The 20,358-nt window shown below is 39.0% G+C and overlaps 1 protein-coding gene across 2 annotated transcripts in view; it reads left to right on the top strand.

Annotated features, from left to right (window-relative positions):
• FARSB (phenylalanyl-tRNA synthetase beta subunit) overlaps positions 1–20,358 on the top strand; it is an 82,807-nt gene that overhangs the window by 48,087 nt on the left and 14,362 nt on the right. Inside the window, exon 16 of one of the 2 annotated variants that reach the window (XM_021074819.1) lies at positions 5,256–5,411. The exons of the other annotated variant lie outside the window; for it this stretch is intronic. Within the exon in view, the coding sequence (XP_020930478.1) occupies positions 5,256–5,411 (156 nt within the window). The remainder of the gene's footprint in view (positions 1–5,255; positions 5,412–20,358) is intronic. 2 annotated transcript variants of the gene reach the window in all.

The following is a 20,358-nucleotide window of genomic DNA, read 5'->3' as shown; positions in this document are numbered from 1 at the left end:
TAGGCTGACATACTTGGCAGGCCCATTTAAAAAGCAGAATTGTTTAATGGCATGACACAAGAGGTCTGTTAACTGAGTTATAAAGAACTGAGGCCTTTCCAGCAAACCCTAGTTTTGGCATGAAATTTAAATAGTTCTTATTTTGTGGCGTGCAGTCAATGAATTTCCTGTGATGTAATAGGGTCCCTTAGTGCAGAATACTAGAAAATGGGAATTGCGCTATACCTTGCAGGTTCTCTGAGGAGGAATTCTGGGTGGGAACTCAGTATGTGTTACCATTTCTCTTTTAATTCATTTCAGCTAATTCAGAGGGAGTATCTTAGCAAGACATGAGGAAGCAAGTCTAGAGCGAATGGTAGCACTTGGGAGAAATGTGAAAAAAGTCAATCAGGAGGCACCCAAATAATGTGTTCAATCTAATTCTTATGGTGGGCTTAATATAAAGCCCTGAAAGTCAGTGGCCTTTCCTAAAAATACTGCAAAATTGAATCTAAAAATAGCACATTATTGTGTATGTGTGTGCTGTAAACATCCTAAAAACCTTTCTTAAGTGGAGTGTTTTTTTTTAAAGTCCTATATTTTTTATTGTAATTTCATTATTCTGATTATCAATTATTTAATTTTTTAAAAAATAAGTCTTTAAACCAGATGTTGCTCCTCTTATCAGAAAGGCAAGTTTTCCATAATTTGGAGATCAGGAGAGACATATTCCAAGGCAAAGGTTACCAAAATAGAGCTTCCAGTTTGTGTTGCTAAGCTCTCTGAATGGTGGCATTACTGTTGGGCTCTTCCCTCACAGCAAGAGTGGAGCTACAAAGTAGTTTCAATACGTGCCTGTGTGTTAAAGTAGAAGCATGTGACACCAACAAATGGGTACCACATGGCAGAGATACCCAGGAGCAAGTCTGTAATATGAAAGGGATAATTTAGTTCTGTTTCATTTCTTTTTTTTCCCTTCAAGGGGGAGGGGGCAGGGAAAGGGGATGGGGAAGGGAGAGAAAGAGTTGGGGAGAGGGAGAGAGGGAGAGAGGGAGAGAGAGAGAGGGAGAGAGAGAGAGAGTGTGTGTGTGTGTGTGTTTTCCTACAGAGGAATCAGGTCCCTTTTTTTAGTTAATGCGTGTGAGGTTTGATGGCTACCTGGCTTTAATATTAATCTTTATTCTTACACCTTTGATTACAGTTTTTAGATACCACATTTCTTTATCCGTGGATGCGGAAATGAGGGAGAATGACAGTGGTACAGTGCTCACTTTCCAGCATCAGCTGGCTCTTGCGCTGGCTTAGAATTTGGCCACTGTCTGGTCCTGACCTTGCTTAACTCCCTTTCCAGACTTTATTCATTTATTCAGAAAGCAATTGTTGAGGGTTTAGTCTGTGCAGGCCCTGTACTGGCCTTGACTTTTTTTTTTTTTTTTTTTTTGGTCTTTTTGCTATTTCTTGGGCCGCTCCCGCGGCATATGGAGGTTCCCAGGCTAGGGGTCTAATCGGAGCTGTAGCCACCGGCCTACGCCAGAGCCACAGCAACGTGGGATCCAAGCCGCGTCTGCAACCTACACCACAGCTCACGGCAACGCCAGATCGTTAACCCACTGAGCAAGGGCAGGGACCGAACCCGCAACCTCATGGTTCCTAGTCGGATTCGTTAACCACTGCGCCACGACGGGAACTTCCATTGACTTCTACCCTCTAGGGATACTTAGAATGGAGCACTTTGAACATAGTAGCTACCAAGAAATGTTACCTGGCAAGAACAGTTAGTTCTCTACCTATTCTCTGTCAGAAGTTTAACTCAGTGTACACTTTCCCTGAGTTACAATACTATTGATGGCTAAAAACTGACTTCAAAAAGTAATTTATTTCAATTACTTAACTAGAATTCTTAAATATGAAAACTTTTGAAAATGAAACATCTGTTTGTCATATCGAAAACATTTCAAGAATGCACATTTGACTATATTAAGTGTATGTTCAGATGTAAGTTTGCCCTTATATTGTTTGTTTTCCTCTAAATCCTTTAGTGATTTCATCTAAATCCTTCAGAGGTTTGGAGATTTCTCCTGTGCAGTGCAGAAAGCCTGGGTTCTTGAATTAGGCAGTCCTGGTCAAGTTCTGATTTTGAAACTTATTAGGTGCGTAATTAATTACAATTAGCTCCTAGCAGTTAGGTTGACTTTGAGCAAAACCTTTCTGAGCTTTTGTTTCCGCATCTTCTTTTCCCTTTCCGTTTTATAAGTATAGTGAAACCTACCTTACTTTCTTGTCTTGAGAATTAAAGGAGAGGGTTGATAGGTACTAAGTCCTAGCACAAAGTAGATAATGAGTTCATCTTAGTTTCCTTTTCCTTCCCCCCCTTTATGGGCTCACTTGTAGATTACTTTAGTGGTAGAATGCAGTGCGTTTTTTTGTTTTGTCTTTTTGCCATTTCTGGGGCCACTCTTGAGGCATATGGAGGTTCCCAGGCTAGGAGTCTAATCGGAGCTGTAGCTGCCAGCCTACACCACAGCCACAGCAACGTGGGATCAGAACCTCGTCGGCAACCTACACCACACTTCACGGCAATGCCGGATCCTTAACCCACTGAGCAAGGGCAGGGATCAAACCCGCAACCTCATGGTTCCTAGTCGGATTCGTTAACCACTGAGCTGCAGAGGGAACTCCCAGAAGGCAGTGTCTTAAAATACTCTTGTTGATTTGGCTGTCTGGAAAGTGAAAGACATTCTATATTTTATATCAGTCATGGCTGGTACGTCTGTGGAAGAACTTTTGATCAATACTTGCTAATATGAAGCAGTTTTTAATTTCCAGTTTGTTCCCCCAAGTAGACAATAGTTTCATCTTTCTCTTTTTAATTCGAAAGACAAAATGAAGCCAACATTCATTCAGTGTTTGTGTAGAGGAATTTGGAATCGTTTCCTCCAGAATTTATTACAGAGCCACAAGTATATTTACCTGTTAAAAAGTTAAAATGATCACTACCAAATTTGAGCCTGTTTTTGTATGCTATGCACTTCTTTCTTTAAAAATGAATTTTAATACTGTTTTAGATTTTAGTAATCATTACTACAAGATACAGTTCTGTCACCCCCCAAAATCCTTCACGTTGTCCCATTGTAGTCACATTTTCCCCCCCATGTCTAAGCCAGCTACCAGTATCTGTTCTCTGCTGCTATAGTTTCTTGTTTGTTTTTTGTTTGTTTGGGCTTTATTATGGCCACACCCATGTGTGGCATGCAAATTTCCTGGGCCAGGGATTGAACCCATGCCACAGCTATAACCAGAGCCACGCCAGTAACAACACCGGACCCTTAACCGCCTGAGCCCCGAGGGAACTGCTCTGTTGTTAGTCTTTTGCCTTTTCTAGAATGTCATATAAATAGATTTATATTGTTTGTAGCCTTTTAAGACTGGTTTCTTTCATTCAGCTTAATGCCCTTGAGATTCATCTGTTAGCAAGTCTACCTTGCTGCTGAGTAGAATTCCAGTTTATGGGTGAACTAGTTTATTTAATCATTCATTTTTCACTTGGATTATTGCAATTCTTTTTAAAAATATTACATTTTGTAAGTTTGACCTGATTTTCAAAGTAGAAAAATATATACTAATCAAGAAAAATGGAAAATAAACTTCAAAAAATATATTCCTGCCCAAACATAACCTCTATTAATACTTAGGTATAGTTCTTTATGTTCTTTTTCCTGTGCATGGAGTTTTTTGGTTCACGGTTATATTTACATAGTTGTGATTCTTCATAAATTGCTTTTATTTCATATTTGGTTTTTTTCGTCTTTTTAGGGCCACACCCACGGCATATTGAGGTTCCCAGGCTAGGGGTTGAATTGGAACTGTAGTTGCCGGCCACAGCAACTCGGGATCTGAGGTGTGTCTCCAACCTACACCACAGCTCATGGCAACGCTGGATTCTTGACCCACTGACAGGGCCAGGGATCAAACCCATGTCCTCATGGATACTGGTTGAGTTAGTTAACCACTGAGACACAACGGGAACTCCTGTTTCATGTCATAATTGTGACGTGTGTATATGACATATGCAGTTTAAAAAGATTATAAAGCAGGAGTTCCCGTCGTGGCGCAGTGGTTAACGAATCGGACTAGGAACCATGAGGTTGCGGGTTCGGTCCCTGCCCTTGCTCAGTGGGTTAACGATCTGGCGTTGCCGTGAGCTGTGGTGTAGGTTGCAGACGTGGCTCGGATCCCGCGCTGCTGTGGCTCTGGCGTAGGCCGGTGGCTACAGCTCCGATTAGACCCCTAGCCTGGGAACCTCCATATGCCGCGGGAGCGGCCCAAGAAATAGCAACAATAACAACAACAACAACAACAAAAAAGACAAAAGAAAAAAAAAATAAATAAAAAGATTATAAAGCAAACATTAGTGTAACCATCCAAATTAAGAAATGGAGTTCCCTAGTGGCTCAGCAGGCTAAGGATCTGATGTTGTTGCTGCTGTGGCTCTGGTTGCTTCTGTGGCACAGGCTCGATCCCTGGCCCGGGAACTTCTGCATGCCTGTTGCCAGTATGTTCAGCCTCTTGTAAGACCCTTTCCTATCATATTACCTTCCCTTTATTTAGAGCAATCACTATTATAACTTTGTGATAGTCATTCCTTTCTTTGCTTTGTAGTTTTGCAACCTGTATATATTCTTTAGACAATATAATTTAGTTTTGACTCTCTTTGAACTTTGTGGCTTCCTTTTTTTTTTTTGTTTTGAAGTATTTGCTCTAGGTCTGTTGGGGTAAATCTTCATAAAAATGCTTTTTATCCACATAGTATTCTGATGAGTGATTGTGCTGTACTTCAGCCCATTTCCCAATTTAGGTTGTTTCTAATTTTTGTATTATAAATAATGCTTTATTTAGAAATAATATCTTTCTACCTGAAACTTTTGTTGTTTCAGGATTATATCCTTTGGACAGTGTGTGAATAAAAGAATGCAAAGTTTTAAGACTCTGATATATGTTGCTAAATTCTTTACAAATGGTTTTAGCAATTCATGTCACGATAAAGCCTTATTGTTCCTGGGCCAGCATGGAGGGTTTTCCACAGCCCCCCAAATAAAAGCACCTCAGGGAATTTGATGTTTGAAAACCATCTTATCTTGCATTTGTGAGGTTAATTGGTTCTCTGTTGACTAATTGGTTTTCTTTTTTGTTGACTTTGCCTAAGATTGTGTTGGGGTAAATCACTTTCTTAAGTGATGGTCAATGTAGCCTTGTGGCCAATTCTTTTATTTTTTCAGATGTAGGTGCAAGAAACTACAGGCATCTCTGTGCTGTTTATTACAACAAGAATCCTGGGTTTGAGATAATCCATGGGCTCCTGGACAGAATCATGCAGCTATTTGCTGTGCCTCCTGGTGAAAAGAAGGGAGGATATGTGATCAAAGCATCAGAAGGTGAGACGGATCATCTGAGTCCAGAGTCAGTGGTACTGTGATGAAGAGGCCAAGCTCTATTTGTGATAAAGGGTTTTTGGTTTTGATTTGGGATGGGGGAGGTGGCACATAGAGTTTCATTTCAATTGTCATTGTTTTCTAGAAATATCCCTTTTCCCTCCAGCATTTTAAGAAAATGCTCTTAAGAGCTCTTGTAGTGCCGCACAGGATTCTTTTGTTCCAACCGAGTGCTGGTAACCCCTAGTTACCGGCACCATCAAGCCATGACAGACCCACAATCCAAAATGGAAGCTGAGAGAACCTAAACTCATGACTTGCCCTCACAGCTGCCTGTCTGAAGCCTTTAGGGCAAAAGGAGGAAAAAGGCTAACTTATATAATAGATATATTCCTAAAATGCTAGTTTCTTCTTGTTTGAGGAATTCTGAAATTTTTGCTTTTCATATTCCTAAAGCTTGCATCTGAGTTTATTTTGTTAGATAAGAGATCCAGAAGCAACTTGAAAGAAATACTTTACTATTTTACTTACTTTACAATTTTTTACTATTTTATTTACTTTACAGGTTTTTTATATATATATATATATATATATATATATATGTAAGTGTTTTGGGTATCTTAAATTTCTATCGGAACATTCAGTTTTGTTTTTTCTTTTTTTTTTAGATTTTATTGAAATATAGTTGTGATAATTAGAACATGCATTTTTTTAAAAGTGTTATTTAGTTATTTGTAGTGGTGTGAGGTTTGGAGGTTATATTTTTGTTTTTCCCTTAGTTCTCAGATTTTTTAAAATTGTTATTTGTTTTCATTTTTTTAATTTGGATACTTCTTTGAAAATGCAATAATCCTAAATATATGGGCCTTTTTATTTATTTATTTATTTTTGGCCACACCCATGGCATGTTGAAGTTCCTGGGCCAGGGTTCGAACCTGTGCCACAGTTGTGACCTGTGCCAGAGCTGTGACAATGCCAGATCCTTAACTTGCTGCACCACATGGAAACTTCCTATGTGAGCCTTTTTAGGTTGAAGATTTTTGTGGGTTTTTTTTTTTTTTTTTTTTTTATAAAATTGAGAGATTAAATATGGCAGGGAGTTACCATTTTCTACCGTGTCTCTCATTCACAATCATCAAGAGAAGACGTGCTACTCTTACAGAATTTTAGAGTTTTGGAACTAGGTCCTGGAGTTCATCAAGTCCAGTTTCCTGATTTGGCAAGTGAAGGAGCCGAGGCTTGGCACGTTAAGTGAGTTGGGCTGGTTCACACACGTAGAAGCCAGGGTTCTTGCCTCCCAGTGTTCTTTCCACAAAGTCAAGTTGCCTGTCTTTATAGTGGCTTTACTTTCTCATTGACCAGTTAACTCTTCTAGAATTCAGCTTTAAGATCTGGTCATCCAAGTTAATGGCAACCTGAAAGCTGATGTGGTACATGTGTTTTTTGTTTTTTGTTTTTTTACTTTCTATACAAAGTTTTTTCTCAGAAATTTTACTTTATATAGCAATTAACTGGATAAATCTGTTCCCTGAAACAGATTACACCATATATGTGACATCTAATTATTTTTTTGTGCTCGAAAGGTTGCAGAGAGCTGAAACGGTAAATTGGAGCATAATTTGTGGTGGATATTGTACTTTTATATATGACTTTTCTATTAATGATGATTCTATAAGCTGTAAGCCAACATCTTAATATTATGGCTTTCCCATCTCATTAAGTTCCTTAGACATCTATTTCTCAGAAGAATCTGAGTTCTCAGTCATGAGATAGGCTTTAAGAAGTTGGAATAAGTAGGACATGGGCGCTGCTGTCAACCTATAGGGGAATGATCACTGCATACCAGCTCTCACACCAAGCTGCTAGGCCAGTTCCTTGAAGTTTCCAAAGAGGAAGGCAGGGCAGCTTCTTGGGGGCCTCTGGGAAAGCAGTAGTGAGCTTCTGGGCAGTGGCATGGGCCTTTGAAGGAATAGGTGGAGACAGGGAAACAGGGCAAACCAAACCACCAGAGCAAAGCCAAATTCATGGGAAACATGGCCTAGTGCAGTTTGGTTTCACTCTGCAGTGAGGAAGAAGCTTGGGCCTACATTTAGAGTACAGAGTGCTAGTATAAAGGATTTTAACTCATTAATGGGAAAATATTGAAGTTACTGCTGTGTCTTTTTTTTTTTTAAGTGGGTAAGTGGTATGATTAGAGTTGCACTGTGAAGGTATTAATCTGGCAGCGATACGTTAAGTGAGGTGGCATGGAGAGTAGAGGGGAAGAGAATGGTTGAGAGGTGTTATAATGTGTTCTAAAGCAGTGAGAATAAGGACTCCGAGGTTATACCAAGGAGAAGACTGATTTACGAAATTTGATGAAGGTAGAAGCTATAGCATTCAGCATTTGGAAAAGTTCCACTTGGAACTTAGATCCTTTTGTGTCACTTGGAACATTTTATAACACAGTTCATATGCGTTGATTTTTTTTCTTTTATCATTCTAAACCTGTGATATTATAATTTTAATCCTTATATATTTTAGCATCAAAACAACATAATACTTAGTATGTAATTTCCCTAATATGTAGATGTCTGTTTTGGTTTGGGGAGAGAGTGAGTATGTGTGTGTGTCCCTGTGTGTGTGTGTTTTAGTTAGAAAATAAACTGTAACCACTTAAGATGTGGTTGTAGATCTTTTTGTTCAGTTTTTTGTTTGTTTGTTTTTGCCATTTCTAGGGCCGCTCCCTCGGCATGTGGAGGTTCCCAGGCTAGGGGTCTAATCAGAGCTGTAGCTGCCGGCCTACACCAGAGCCACAGCAATGCGGGATCCGAGCCGCATCTGCAACCCACACCACAGCTCATGGCAACGCTGGATCCTTAACCAACTGAGCAAGGCCAGGGCTCGAACCCACAACCTCATGGTTCCTAGTCGGATTCATTAACTGCTGAGCCACGGTGGGAACTCCCTTTTTTTTTTTTTTTTTTTTTTTTTTTTTTTTTTTTTTTTATAGACCAAGTTATTGCTATGGTGTTTGATTTTGTTTGAGGGCAGAGGCCATCTTGTGGTTCCTTTTGAATTTACATAGCTCTCAGAATATTGTAATGTTTTTTGTATTTTTTTAAATGATTTTCATGTTTTTCATCATAGTTGGTTTACAGTGTTCTGTCAATTTTCTACCATACAGCAAAGTGTTCCAGTCACACATACATATATACATTGTTTTTCTCACATTATCCTCCATCATTCTCTATCATAAGTTACTAGAAACAGTTCCCAGTGCTATACAGCAGGATCTCATTACTTATCCATTCCAAAGGCAATAGTTTGCATTTATTAACCCCAGATTCCTGTTCTCCAAGTCCATGAGTTTCTTTTTTCTGTGAAAAGGTTTATTTGTGATATATATTAGATTCCAGATATAAGTAATATCATATGATATTTGTCTTTTTCTTTCTGATTTCACTTAGTATGAGATTCTCTAGTTCCATCCATGTTGCTGCAAGTGGCATTATTTTGTTCTTTTTTATGGCTGAGTAGAATTCCATTGTGTATATATACCACATCTTCTTTCATCTATCTTTGGACATTTAGGTTATCTCCATGTCTTGGCTGTCATGAATAGTGCTGCAGTGAACATACAGGTGCATGTGTCTTTTTCAAGGAAAGTTTTGTCCCAATGCCCAAGAGTGGGATTGCTGGGTCATTTGATAATCCTGTATTTAGTTTTCTAAGGTACCTCCATATTGTTTTCCATAGTGGTTGTACCAATTTACACTCCCACCAACAGTGTAGGAACGTTCCCTTTTCTCCACACCCTTTCCAGCATTTGTTATTTTTGAATTTATTAGTGATGGCCATTCTGACTGGTGTGAGGTGGTATCTCATAGTAGTTTTGATTTGCGTGTCTCTACAAATCAGGGATGTTGAGCATTTTTTTCATGTGTTTGTTGGTCATTTTTATATCTTCTTTGGAGAAATGTCTGTTTAGGTCTTATGCCCATTTTTTGATTGGGTTTTTGTTGGTTTTTTTGCTGTTGTTTTATTGTATTTTGATTATCTGTTTTGATTATCTAATGACAAGATGATTGCCTTTTTTTTTTTTTTTTTTAAATGGTTAAGGAAACCAAGACCTAAAGAAGTGGCTTATCAAAATAAGTCAGCAGCAAAGTTGGTATTCTTCATCTAAAATTATATATATAAAATGAATCTCATATATAGTTCTCCTGAGTAAATCTCCATACAGGAATTTTGGCTGCTATTATATATATATATAAAATGAATCTCATATATAGTTCTCCTAAGTAAATCTCCATACAGGAAATGGAATTAGCACTCCATTTCCTCTGATTTATTGTTATTTTGCATATAACTTTTTCTGCTTCAAGAAAAGGTCTTCAGAGTATCAAAAAGTCAAGTAGAAACAGATTAAGAACTACCATTCTCGATTACTGAGTTGTCTTTTATCACTCTGGCATATGGTTTACCTTTTAATAATTAAAAATCCCTGGTGACTTTGTCATTATAATGGAGCTAAGTCTGTTCATCAGCAAGTCTTGCTAATGTCAGTTCATTGGCAGTTACACCTAATCTCTTTCTGTCCTTTCTAATGAACACCCTTGGCTTCCTTCCTGTTGCTTTGTTTGGAGGTAGAACTGTGTGGAACAGAACTTGATCCCCTTTGAGAAACTTGGCACTGTTCATTGCGAGCAAAATCAGGAAACTCATTTGATTGATCGTCACACTGATCTCAGGGAGTTCTGTTGACATGAGCATGTAACCTTGCCTCTCATGCAGGCAACAGCCCTTTGCAGCCTGTGCATCTCTGAGAAGTACTCCTGAAGCCATGATTGCAGCCACAGTTAGAAGCCATAGTTGCTTCGTCTCACATAGGTTTTATTTGCTGAGAACCCTTGCCATTAAGAGCACAAGGTGAGCTAGAATGTTAAATTGCTGATAAAGTAAGAGCAGTTGTTGAGTGGACAAAAAGGAAGAAGAACCTTTAACCTTTTAACAGACTATAGAGCATTTTGGGGGCTTCAAAAGGGTTTAACTCAGAATGTTTTAGTGGCATTTGATCAGATTATGACAGCATATGTATATGCTTTTTTTCAGATTTCTTCCCCTTGGTTTCTGTGGTTTGTTGCAAACTAAATTATGTATGTTAAAATGCACTATCATTTTCAAAAACTATTTCTGGGCAAGGAAAATTCCCAGCATTTTTGTGTTTAGAACAGTTATATGGTTCCTGGGCAAATCAGTGGCAAAAATAATTTCTTGTGGAAGGTAGTGGGCTTTTGTGTGATTGGCTGCATTGACTTGAGTGTATTTTTTTCCCCTTTAATTTGTTACTACTTCAGTTTTGTTTATTCACAAATCTACAGAAAATGTCAGTTAACCTGAGACAAAGATCCCTGATGGAAAAACAGAAGTTTTAGTGCTTTTAGTTTTGATAATTCTAATTTTCATGCTGCTCAGAATTCATTTTGTGAAATGAAAAATAGCCTTGTAAGTAATAGGCACATTTAATCCTATACCATATGTACCCACAGAGATTATTTAGATACCTTCTGTTACAGTGTCACCTAATGTTCATTGACTTGACCTGTAGGTCATGACCTTTTTCCTCTTTCAGGACACCTGTGAAAGATTTCAGATGCTAAAAAATATAGATGGAAATATGATGTTTCTCTGATCTTCACATTGGTTTTCAGTATAACATGAGTGTGGAAATATTTGAGAAAAAAATGTGTTGACAACTTGTTGGAGTAAAGGTGTTCCATTTATGGTTTGATTTACACAGAATGTCTAGACTGAAAGGAAGAGGGATCTATGTGGCGTGTCTACATTTTTACTTACTGTCAGCAAAGATGTTATTCTGTTAAGGCATCGAGTTTAAAAAGTAAAAGGTTTGAAAGTTTTTAAACATCTTGCCCTTATTACTCTGTGTAAAAAAAAAGTCCTTAATCCTCTGGTTCTCTGCTTTTTTGTGTTTGAGGCAGTCTTTCAAATACTACAATTTTTGTTACCTTTTTTGAGGTCTTATTAAGGGCAGTGATCACCACACATCCAAACATGGGCCACAGTGCTGGTAAAAGCTTCAGCAGTTGTCACGATTCACTTAGCCTTATATTGTGCTTGGAGTGTGTTTATTTTCCCATCTCACTGTTCGTGATGTGTATGAGGCAAATTTCTCTCCACTCAGGCTCACCTCCTCTGCTTTTGGCATGCTTTGGTACCCACTTGACCTTTCGGTGCTCAGCATTGACAGACGTGCTCCACACTCAGTCCCTTGAATGACTTGGTCAGCTCACTTTCCCATCTGGTAGATCTTGTAACACAGCATTTGGCAACTACTTCTTCTTTTTTTTTTCTTTTTTGACTCCCCCTCAGCATATGGTGTTCCTGGGCCAGGGATCACATCTGAGCCACGGTTGTGACCCAATTGGCAGTTCCTTAACCAACCAACTGTTCCCGGGATCGAACCTGTGTCCCAGTGCTCCCAAGATGCCGCCGCTGATCCCATTGTGCCACAGCAGGAACTCCTATCAACTTCTTTATATTATCTCTCCCTTAAGGAAACTTTTTAGACTTTTTCCTAATTGTACCTTCTTGAAATTTTTTTTTCCCCCATTTTGTATGGCTTTCATCTTTACTATTTAGTATTATCTATTACATTTCAATTTTTCTTTAAAAATTAGCATTTTATTAAAATTGTGTATATTATTGCAACTAAAATTTATAAAGAAGAAAGCCTTATATACCATTAAATATTTTAGATAGCATAATAAAAAGAATAACTTAACTGGGAAGAATAACAAAAATAATACACCATATGAAAATAAGTAAAATGAAAATGCATAAATTGGTTAAAAAACAGTGTAACTATATAAATATGTCCTTACAATTTGTTACATCTTATTGATTCTTCAGTATAGGCATTACACCATTCTAGGTGATAAACAAGACATTATAGACCTTACATTGTACCATGGCGAGAAATGGTTTTTACAATTGTAGAGCTGTATTATTTAATTGTACAGTTGCATTATTTAATTATAATTATCATAAATTCTTTGATGGAGAGGGAATCAGGATCAGTTCTTTTTTTTTTTTTTTTTCCTTTGTCTTTTTGCTATTTCTTTGGGCCGCTCCTGCTGCATATGGAGGTTCCCAGGCTAGGGGTCTAATCAGAGCTGTAGTCGCCAGCCTACGCCAGAGCCACAGCAATGCGGGATCCGAGCTGAGCTGAGTCTGCAACCTACACCACAGCTCACGGCAACGCCCAGATCGTTAACCCACTGAGAAGGGCAGGGACCGAACCCGCAACCTCATGGTTCCTAGTCGGATTCGTTAACCGCTGAGCCACGACGGGAACTCCAGGATCAGTTCTAAGAAGACTTCAGCATTCTAAGAATGATGTCAAATGACTCCCTTCATGGTGGATTATGCACTTATTTACTATGAGATATATTTCTTCTCCAGAGATTCCTTGTTTGTGTATCACTTGTAGATTTTTGGATTGCAGTTTTTCTGAAGTTTTGATATGAGTCTATATGTATATGAGATTGTTTTAAGTTGCTGTTCTCTTAATTGCAAGTTCATCTCCAGTGTCCTGCTTTTGTACCCACCTCCTCTCATGATTTCTGATTTTGGTGGAATAATTGTGCATAGATGATTTCGTATCTTTACTGTATATATACCTTTACTGGTGAGCCTTGTCATTTGTGGAATTTTTGTTTCCTGTTGCTGTCTTTTCTGCCTAGAGAAGTTCCTTTAGTATTTGTTGTAAGGCTGGTTTAGCGTTGCTGAATTCTCTCAACTTTTGCTTGTCTGTGAAGGTTTTGATTTCTCCTGCAAGTCTGAATGAGAGCCTTGCTGGGTGAAGTAATCTTGGTTGGAGGTTTTTGTCTTTCATCACATTAAGTATATCACGCCACTCCCTTCTGGCCTGCAGAGTTTCTGCTGAAAAATCTGCTGATAACCTTATTGTAGTTCCCTTGTATGTTACTTGTGTCTTTTCCCTAGCTGCTTTCAAGATTTTCTCTTTCATTTTGGTTAGTTTGATTAATATGTGTCTCAGTGTCTTCCTCCTTGGGTTTGTTTTATATGGTACTTCCTGGATTTGAGTGAGTGGTTCCTTTCCCATGTTGGGGAAGTTTTTGGCTATTATCTCTTGGACTATGTTTTCTGTCCCCTTCTCTCTCTCTTCTCCTTCGGGCACCCCTATAATATAGATGTTGGCATGTTTAACGTTGTCCCAGAGTTCTCTGAGACTCTCTTCATTTGTTTTCAATCTTTTTTCTCTTTTCTGTTCCACATCTGTAATTTCCACTAATCTGCCCTCCACCTCGCTTATTGGTTCTTCTGCCTCCTGTATTCTGCTGTTGGCTGCTTCTAGTGAATTTTTTATTTCAGTTATTGTATTTTGCATCTCTTCTTGTTTAGGTTTTATATCTTGTATCTCTTTGGTCAGTGTTGCCTGTAAGTTATCCATCTTTGCCTCCAGTTTATTTCCAATGCCTTGCATCATCTTCAGCATCAACAATCTAAAGTCTTTTTCCTGGAGGCTGAGAATCTCCTCTTCACTTAGCTGATTTTCTGGGGTTTTTCCTTTCTCCCTCATCTGAGTTATAGTTCTCTGTCTTTTCATTTTTATAGGTTTTTGGTGTGGTGACCTTTTTACAGATAATAGGGTTGTAGCCTCTGTTACTTCTGGTGTCTGCCCGCCTTGTGGCTGAAGTTGGTATGGGGGGCTTGCTGTAGGCTTCCTGATGGGAGGGGCTGATGCCTGCCCACTGGTGGGTGGAGCTGATTCTAATCCCTCTGGTGGGGGGGGGGCTTAATCTCTGGATGGGATTAGTGGCTGCTGGGTGCCTGAGGGGTCTTTAGGGAGCCTGTTTACTGAGGGGTGGGACTGTGATCCCACCTGGATTGTTTGCCCTGGGGCTTCTCAGCACTGACTGATGGGTGGGGCCAGATTTTCCCAAAACAGCCCCCTCCAGAGAAAGGCAGCTGCTGAACATTCCCGAGAGCTTTGCTTTCAATGTCCCTCTCTCACAACAAGCCACATTCACCCCTGTTTTCTCAGGATGTCCTCCAAGAACTGCAGTCAGGTTTGACCCAGATTCCTCTGGAGAGCTCGCTCTGCCCTGGGACCCAGTGCACGTGAAAGTCCATGTGCGCCTTTTAAGAATGGGGTCTCTGTTTCCCCCAGTCCTGTGGAGCTCCTGTGCACAAGCCGCACTGGCCTTCAATGCCAGATGCTCCAGGGGCTCTTTCTCTCTGTGCAAGATCCCCGCACATAAGGGTTTGATGTGGGGCTTAGAACTCTCACTCTTGTAGGTGAGTCTCTGTGAACCAGTTAGTTTTCAGTCTGTGAAGCTCCCCACCCGGGAGGTATGGGGTTGTTTATATCAAGAAATCTCCCCTCCTACCTCTTGATGTGGCCTCCTCTTTTTCTTCTGGAGTAGGGTATCTTTTTTAAGGTTTCCGGTCCATTTGGGTGGGGATTGCTCAGCTTTGAGTTGTGAATTTTGTTGTTTTTAAGAGAGATGTTGAGCTTCAGTCCTATTTCGCCACCTTAATCCTCTCTCCTGCACCTTCTTAAAATTTTAATATCACTGATACACTGCATATTTATTACATACTGTATGTATAGCTGTGTTTTATACATAAAAAGGGAAAGTATGAACTTTTTTTTTTTTTTAGTTAAATTCAGGGTTAAGAATAAGTAAAGTTTTTTTAAGTTAAAAGTTAAAAACCAGAGTTCCCTTCATGGTGCAGCAGAAACAAATCCAACTAGGAACCATGAAATTATGGGTTCGATCCCTGGCCTTGCTCAGTGGGTTAAGAATCCAGCGTTGCCATGAGCTGTGGTGTAGGTTGCAGGTGCGGCTCAGATCTGGTATTGCTGCAGCTGTGCGTAGGCTAGCAGCTGTAGCTCCAATTAGACCCCTAGCCTGGGAGCCTCGTATGCCACAAGTGTGGCCCTAAATAAAAAAGAAAATTAAAAACCTACTAACATTAACTTTGTATCTGCTACATAGCTTTTAATGTTACTTATTTATATAAACTGCACTGTATCAAACTGTATATTCCAGTTGGCAATTAAGTACATAATTGTAACCAAAAAAAATTAAAGCCATCCAAAACTCATTTTCCAGTAAATTTAAAAGAATTGAAAAATTAATTTTTCTTTCACCTTTTTCTTTTTTCTAAAGGGCTAAACCCATGGCACCTGGAAGTTCTCATGCTAGGGGTTGAATTAGAGCTGTAGATGCTGGCCACGGCCACAGCAGTGCCAGATCTGAGCCCTGTCCGAGACCTATACCCCAGCTCACGGCATCGTGGGTCAGGGATTGACCCTCGTCATGGATACTAGTTGGGTTCGTTGTCGCTGAGCTGCAGTGGGAATGCCTGAAAAATTAATTTCTTAAAAAGTAATTTTTAGTAAATTTAACTTTTCCTTGATAAGAGAATAACTAGCTGGTAGTCAGATAGTGTCGATGTTTTTTCTTTCCAGCACCTGATGTAATTAATGATGTTGTTAAATCACTATTTGAATTAGAAAAGCCTGGGCCACTCATGGAAGCTCTTAGGACTAAACATAAAGCATCCACAAGGCAGCCAATGGTAGCTCCTTGCACATGCAAGTCACCTCTTAAACTGACTTGGCAGTTGAGCCCTTGATATGGAGGGCAGTTACAGACAGGATCAGAGCCACCTGTCACCATAGTTTTGGAGCACTAATCTTGCATGCATTTGCTGTGTTTTTCCTGTCAGTGCTTCTCCAGTGAAACCCAAGACCATGCAGTGAAATGAACTGAATACTAAGGAGTACTGTTAAGAACGGTTCAGCTTTGGAGGGCTCCAAACTGTTGTAATATATTTCTTCAGGGAGTTCCCGTCGTGGCGCAGTAGTTAACGAATCTGACTAGAAACCACGAGGTTGCAGGTTCGGTGCCTGGCCTTGCTCAGTGGGTTAAGGTTCTGGTGTTGCTGTGAGCTGTGGTGTAGGTTGCAGACGCAACTCAGATCCCTTGTTGCTGTGGCTGTGGCGTAGCCCGGTGGCTACAGCTCCTATTCGACCCCTAGCCTGGGAACCTCCATATACCGTGGGAGCAGCTCAAAAAAAGGCAAAAAGACAAAATATATACATATGTAATTTTTTTTTTCAAAACCCCGTCTCCTATCAAGAACCAGTTTTCATCCCCCTTGAGAATGAATGCTGTGACTTAATGTGTGTTTTAGAGTTATTTCAGTTAACTCTATGTAGTGAGTGGGGGAAAAAAAGAGAAAGGTACTGTTATTTACCACCTTGTGCTCCTTTTTTTTCTGCTTCCAAAATAGACCTTGGCTTCCGCTATTCTACAGGAAAGGCTGTGGCCCAAATTCAAAGCGATGCAAAAGATGTTCAATTTTCAATTTCAAGTGCCCAGGTCCTGAAAGTTGAGAGGGTTTTTTGGGTGATTTGTACTACTCAGTTTTGATCTTACATATTTAAGTTTTACTTTGCTCAGGGAGGAGCAGCTTTATACATTGTTAGTGCCCTGATTTTGGTACATTGATGTGCTGCAGCATCTTGCTTAAGAACCACTCTCTTCTGAATTCCTAAAGAATCATGTGTTCTGGCAAACTAAATATCAACCCTGTGAGCAGTCTATTCACCTTTCATCCAGAAGGATTAATAGGATGGATGAGTAGATAGAAAAACATATCTACCCACCCAAACATACTGAAATACATTCCTAAGTAGGGCTGATAAATGGAGTCGTCTGCTGTGTACCTGGCCACTCAGAATAAAGGCAGTGTTTCCCTGGAGCACTTATTCTGGCTTTGATGAGAGAAATAAACTCCTATCTGGTTTAAGCCATTAATATTTGGAATTTTCTTTCTCAAAGATGAAACCAATCCTAATTTACAAGTTACATTTTAATTTCTACCTGCCTGAATTCCTTCACTGTATTACAATGCTACCCAGCTCTAAAATAACTGAAATCAGGTTTCAGGCTAACTTCTAAGTTATCTTAAAATTAACACTTAGTAAAATCATTCATTCTCATTTATTTTCTCTTTCTCTCAAATGTATCTTTTGCCTTTTTTTTTTTTTTTTGTCCTTTTGCCTTTTCTAGGGCCGCTCCCACAGCATATGGAGGTTCCCAGGCTAGGGGTTGAATCGGAGCTTAAGCCACTGGCCTACGCCAGAGCCACAGCAACCTGGGATCTGAGTCGCGTCTGCAACCCACACCACAGCTCACGGCAACCCACTGAGCAAGGGCAGGGATCGAACCTGCAACCTCATGCTTCCTAGTCGGATTCATTAACCACTGCTCCATGACGGGAACTCCTCTTTTGACTTTTGAACACAGCTTAAATGGCCACTTTCATATTCACATATGCAGTAGTTTTATTCCAGCCAGATTCATGCATATTAGCTTCATGGACATACCTGTATCTTTTTGCCTTTAAGGTTATCAGTACTCATTGGTGTTTATTTCCAATTTGTATTTTTAGCTAAAAATGAAGACTTTGGCCATTTCCAGAGAATATGTTTTAGAGAACTGGCTTTTTAAATATCTCCTGGACTCCCATAAGCAAACAATCGAGAAAACATTTGTATGTATACTTCTAAGTAAGATTTGAACAGAGGATCCTGTCTTCAAAAAAGTTTGAAACCGAGTTCCCGTCGTGACTCAGTGGAAACAATCTGACTAGTAACCATGAGGATGCAGGTTTGATCCCTGGCCTCGCTCAGTGGGTTAAGGATCCAGCGTTGCCATGAGCTGTGGTGTAGGAAGTTGGAAACCTGCCTTTATTGAGAGAGAATTAGGAAATTCATGAATGCTGTAGTAATAACGATTAGATCTCACTCTTCCCTTTACAGCTTACTTCCACTTGCTTTTCTTTTAGGTGCCCTGGTTAAGAGTATCTTAAGGTTTTATAGTAATATCAGGTCATCCTTCCACCTGGAGTGGTTCATTGTGAGTGTGGAAAATGATGGATGCCCATCAACTACTCATAAACCAGCAATTAGATTCAGAGTGTGGGTGTTCTGTAGTTCCACTTGCCCAGAAACACAAAGTACTTTTTTTTTTTTTTTTTTGTCTTTTTGCCATTTCTTGGGCCTCTCCTGCGGCATATTGGAAGTTCCTAGGCTAGGGGTCTAATCGGAGCTGTAGCCTTTAGCCGCCGGCCTACGCCAGAGCCACAGCAACGCGGGATCCGAGCCGCGTCTGCAACCTACACCACAGCTCATGGCAACGCCAGATCGTTAACCCACTGAGCAAGGGCAGGGATGGAACCCGCAACCTCATGGTTCCTAGTCGGATTTGTTAACCACTGCGCCACGACGGGAACTCCCCAAGTACTTCTTAACGGCATCCTACATCTTACCCCTCTGGACACTGGAACATTAAGAGTAATTTTCTTTTTTGTTAACACTGACTTAAAGGGAAAATCTGCCGAAACATAGATGATTTAGCTCATATTTCTTAAGTTCTCTTTGGTAATTAGAAGCAGCATTAATGATATATACGGCAGTGATTTTTTTTTTAGTCTGTCTGATAAGTTGCTAAAATTCCTCAATACAATTAACTTGGTCACTTAATGGCATCTAATACTTTGACAGGGCAAGATAATGAAATAAATGATAAGGTCACATTTCCAAAAATACTAGGAAGTACTGTTGATATGGAGAAAAAAATCTACGTGTACATGTATTTGGATGGTTGGAATGATTTTAAGGAAGGAAACAACTTATCTGTCGGAGCGGCCTTAAAGAGAATCAGCTCTTAAGGGAGTAATTGAGAGTAATTGAAAAGATAGCTACTCTCATTTCTTTTGAAGCAAATGTGTTTAAGCAAATAAAGTTTATTGAATTTACCTATCTACAGAATGTCTTTTTCCCCTTAAAGTTTTCATATTTAGTATTTTCTTTCAAGGTGTAAGACTAGGGCAATAATAATTTTTAGTCTTTTTTTTTTGAGAATGGAATGGGAGAAACACCTATAAAGTAAGCCCATTTTGTTAATTTTTTAAAATTTTGAAATAGTTACAAGCTTGTTTAAAAAAACAAGTACAGTGCAGATAATTGCACCTTGTTCACAGACTAGTTTGTCAGACTTTCTGATTTTGGCCAGTCTTTCAAGTGGGAAATGGTATCTCCTGTAGTTTTAGATGGACCTTTATGAGAAAGTAAACATATTTTCATATTTACAGGCCATTTTTATTTCCACTTCCATGAACTCCCTGTTCATATGTCTTGCTTATTTTTTCTTTAGGTTTTTCTTCATTTTTAGACCCTTATTATATAACACCTTGTGATATATAGCTAGCTATTTAAATGTTTAGTTGTCTTTTGACTTTAATGATGTTTTTGTCATGTAGATTTTAAAATTTTTATATAGTAAAATTTATTAATCTTTTTGCTTCTGGATTTTGAGTCATAATTAGGAAATTTTCTCCCACTCTCTGATTAGGGAGGAATTCTCTATGCTTCTCTAGTGCTTAAATGTTTCATTTTTTTTATATTTAAGTCTCTTAAATGTCTTAAGTCTCCTAAATTTATTTACCTTGTTTTATGGTAAATGCTTTTTATTTATTTTTTTTATCGAACTATAGTTGATTTACAATGTTGTGTTTGTTTCTAGTGTATAGCAAAGTGAGTCAGTTTTATATATATATATATATATATATATATATATATATCCCTTTTCATATTCTTTTTCACTATAGGTTATTATAAGATACTGGATATAGTTCCCTGTGCTATACCTTAGGTTTTTATTGGTTATCTATTTTTTATGTATTAGTGTGTATCTGCTAACACCAAACTCCTAATTTGTTCCAGTCCCCTTTTCTCCTTTAGTAACCATCCTCAAGTTTTTCTGGGTCTGTGAGCCTGTTCATTTTTATCATATTTTCGATTCCACATGTAAGTGATAACATATATTTTGTCTTTCTCTAACTT

The sequence above is a fragment of the Sus scrofa genome, chromosome 15, assembly GCF_000003025.6.
Source record: "Sus scrofa isolate TJ Tabasco breed Duroc chromosome 15, Sscrofa11.1, whole genome shotgun sequence".
Classification (NCBI taxonomy): domain Eukaryota; kingdom Metazoa; phylum Chordata; class Mammalia; order Artiodactyla; family Suidae; genus Sus; species Sus scrofa.
The sequence above is the reverse complement of the archived record's forward strand: the minus strand, read 5'-3'. Positions and strand labels throughout refer to the sequence as shown.